The sequence below is a fragment of the Sinocyclocheilus anshuiensis genome, unplaced genomic scaffold (assembly GCF_001515605.1).
Source record: "Sinocyclocheilus anshuiensis isolate Anshui unplaced genomic scaffold, SAMN03320099.WGS_v1.1 scaffold181, whole genome shotgun sequence".
In the NCBI taxonomy this organism is placed as follows: Eukaryota; Metazoa; Chordata; class Actinopteri; order Cypriniformes; family Cyprinidae; genus Sinocyclocheilus; species Sinocyclocheilus anshuiensis.
Window position 1 is genome coordinate 1,229,932 of NW_015540898.1, and position 3,672 is coordinate 1,233,603.

A 3,672-nucleotide genomic window follows, 5' to 3' on the forward strand; every position below is an offset into this window, starting at 1 on the left:
AAACGCATACTAACCCACTCTATCAACCACCCGAGTACCCTAGCAACCGCATGGTAACACCCTTGCAATCAACCTGAGTACCCTAGCAACCGCATACTAACCCACTCTAGCAACCACCCGAGTACCCTAGCAACCACCCTGAGTACCTTAGCAACTGCATAGCAACACGTTAGCAACCACCCTGAGTACCCTAGCAACCACATACATAGGAACACTTTAGCAAACACCCTGAGTACCCTAGCAAACGCATACTAACCCACTCTAGCAATCACCCGAGTACCCTAGCAACCGCATGGTAACCCCCTGCAATCACCCTGAGTACCCTAGCAACTGCATAACAACATCCTAGCAACCACATAGAAACACTATAGAATCTTATCAATTATATCTAATATAGATTGATTTATTCAATCTATCTATCTATCTATCTATCTATCTATCTATATCTATACCTATCTATCTATCTGTCTGTCTGCCTGCCTGTCTGTCTGTCTGCCTGTCTGTCTATCTATCTATCTATCTATCTATCTATCTGTTTTTCTGTATTGCCTTCAAAACTTCCAAACTTTAAAACTACTTTAAACTCCAAGCTGGTTAAAACTGAAAACCTCCAAACTTCAAACTTTCTGGCTAGGCTTTTTCAAGCCAACTTAAAGTTTGTCTACAAAGTATTTTTTTTTTAATCTAGTTCTAATCTCACATACTATTTAGGATGGATAGTATGAACATTGGGGCGCAGAGCTTCTGTGGTCTGGAGGAGGAAAAAAACAACATGGTGCAACGTTGGTATTTTCATCTAAAACATCTAAAAACGAACATCTAAAAGTTAAAGATATGATCTCTCAGTTTATTAAAAAAAATCTGTCATATCAAACAGCTCCCATGATCTGATCTCACTGCAGAAATGTCCAAGTATCATCATATGGTTAATTGCTTGTACTGTCATATTCAACTTTGAAATGCACAAAATGTACTATAACAGACAGATGCCATGACATTCAATTTTAGGCTATATGCTCATAAAATACTGTGATAAATCATTGGAATATCAATCTTGAGCATACCATATACCAGAACTGTAGACACAGCATGCAGTATACCTCAGAGTACCGTGATATTAACATCTTATACCATCAATGAACCAGATTAATAGTTATATGTTTTTATGCAATCTACCTTTTTAATTAAATGTATATTCTCTGCCTACGCAGGCAGTGCACTGGGGAACAGCGCTCCCTTGTGGGCATCTGAAGCATCGCCTATAAAACTAATTTGAGCAAACCGATCGGTATATCTGGTGCGAATTCCGTCTGCGTTTATATATTTGTGATTTTCTTTAACAGGCTGAGTGCAAATAGCAGTAGCTTTCTTCAGGAGTGTGCGGTGAAAGTAAGGCGGGATCTATATATCAATACTTTGTTTCTTTCAGGACGGGTTTTAAAGTTACTCCGACGGCTGGAGACAGGTCAAGTACTTTTAAAACATTAAAAAATACATGCATTGAAACAGAACAATATAAAAGACAAAGTACAGTGCATTCTAATTTATTTTAATAAGTTGAAGTCTTACATTGCAGTTTGATTATAGTGAGTGCGTGTTTAAGCACTGTCCTGTACTGCACACGTGTCTCTGTACTGTACACACACACAGCAGCAGCAGCATGAGTGTGTGTGGAGCTGCTCGGTGCCGCGGTGCCGTGAGGAGCATCCTTCAGCAGAACCGAGCCGTCTGCAGCCACACGAGCGGATCTGCTGTTGAGGGAATCCGGGAAAAGCTGCAGGCTTTCTCGGGAGGATCCGTAGAGCTCCAGAAGCAGCGGGACTCGGGCGTTGCGCTGCTCACTCTCAACAATCCAGCGCGCATGAACGCCTTCTCAGGTACTCATGCTTACTGCGCATATATGAGCCATTATCTGGATTAGTTATTATTTAAAGGGGTGGTTCACTGGATTTTTTTCTAGGCTTGATTGTGTTTATGGGGTGCAATCTAACATGTGTTAATGCTTAGTTTTTTTTAAAACGCATTATTTTTCACATAATTTACCTTTATTCCACACCGCTCTGTCCCTTCTCTGAAAAACGCACTCAGCTTCGTAACTTTGCAGATATTGTTTATGCTCAAACAGCAACATTACACACTAACTAGCGTTAAAAAAGTGAAATCGCAATCAACCACCCCTTTAAAATTTAGTGGTGAAAAAATGAAACTTTTGGAATAAAATGGGAGAGAGCTGTCTTGCTAAGGGGCTACATACAAGTAATATTGGTCAAATATTATTTATTAAATGGCCTAATAGCAATTTATACAAATAATATTTGTACACTTTTTTTTTTTTGCATAATTTGACAAAATTACAGTTACCTTAATTTTCTTCATGCATGACATATCTCATATTTCATCTAAATTTTTCATTAGAAAAAAATGTTGTTGGGCCAAAACTAATTGTATTTTTACACACTATAAATTAAAATCTGTGAAACTTGGTTTATATTGATTTCATTTTTGTTGTGAGAATATCCTAGTTTTTAAAACGTAGTAATTCGTGTTTTTCTGGACTTTCATATTTTAAGATTGATAGTCTGGATCTGGAGTTAAACAGTAAAATAAAATCTGGAGATCTGAAAAAGTAAATGCAATTATAAAAAACATGCCAAATGATGAATTGCATTCATAATTTAATTCTGTCGGTTTACATGTGTTTTTTCAGGCAGCATGATGCTTGAACTGGAGCAGCGGGTGCGTGAGCTGGAGACCTGGACAGAAGGGAAAGCTGTGATTGTGCAGGGAGCTGCTGGAACCTTCTGCTCTGGATCTGACCTCAATGCAGTCAGAGCCATAGCAAACCCACACGTGAGAATCCCTGTTAGACCCTTTATCAGATAAAGGTCGGATTGTCATTACATTTTCATTACACTATCAGTTAAGATTAAAAAAAACTGTACTCAGAGAACATACTGTAATTTTCAGAACTAAAAACTCCAACAAAAATACAACCTTGTCTAACTTTACTATCATTATAAAGTGGACCTCAGTGAGACTTACAAGAACTCCTGTAGCTTCCAAGAACATCACACTGAACAACAATACATGCACTGTTTCCAGCTGATATAATGATTGTTGTGTTTTTCAGGATGGCATGAAGATGTGCGAGTTCATGCAGAACACTCTCACAAGACTCCTCAGGTTGGTCTTTCTGAAGAAAAGCAGATCAGAGCCATCGAGACACCAGGGGTCAATATCATAAAATATTTTTGAACAAAATTTGAAGAAAGTAAAGAATCTTTAAACACACCATGAACTTCAGCTCCTATCCCTCTTTTTTGGAAGATGCATGTTTCAAAAGGTAGTATGCTACATTGTTAGAATGTCACCATGTGAGTAGTGTGCAGTGCAATTATCATTCTGAAAATAAATGTGCAATTTTCTGTTTTATTTCAGTTTTGTGTAAAGATGTCGTAACTTTTGTCAGTCTGATCAAATTATGAGTCAAAATAGACACGTTCAAATCTGTGGCTGTAATTACTTCCATTACTTTATTCATTACACAAGTGAAGCTTACCTTTCAAATGTAACATTTTACTATTCTACTATTATTATTTATTTTACTATATATATATATATATATACAGTGGGTACGGAAAGTATTCAGACCCCCTTAAATTTTTCACTCTT

General features: G+C 37.5%; 1 protein-coding gene across 3 annotated transcripts in view; it reads left to right on the forward strand.

Moving 5' to 3' along the window:
* Positions 1-1,251: 1,251 nt before the first annotated feature.
* The window catches only part of echdc1 (enoyl CoA hydratase domain containing 1), a 4,318-nt gene continuing 1,897 nt past the window's right edge, over positions 1,252-3,672 (forward strand). Inside the window, exons 1-4 of one of the 3 annotated variants that reach the window (XM_016486844.1) lie at positions 1,252-1,389; positions 1,651-1,877; positions 2,708-2,850; positions 3,131-3,231. In XM_016486844.1, the coding sequence (XP_016342330.1) occupies positions 1,661-1,877; positions 2,708-2,850; positions 3,131-3,231 (461 nt within the window). In that variant the 5' untranslated portion in view covers positions 1,252-1,389; positions 1,651-1,660. Of the gene's footprint in view, positions 1,390-1,500; positions 1,878-2,707; positions 2,851-3,130; positions 3,232-3,672 lie in introns of those variants that run through there. The other 2 variants (XM_016486843.1, XM_016486846.1) reach the window with 2 other exon arrangements.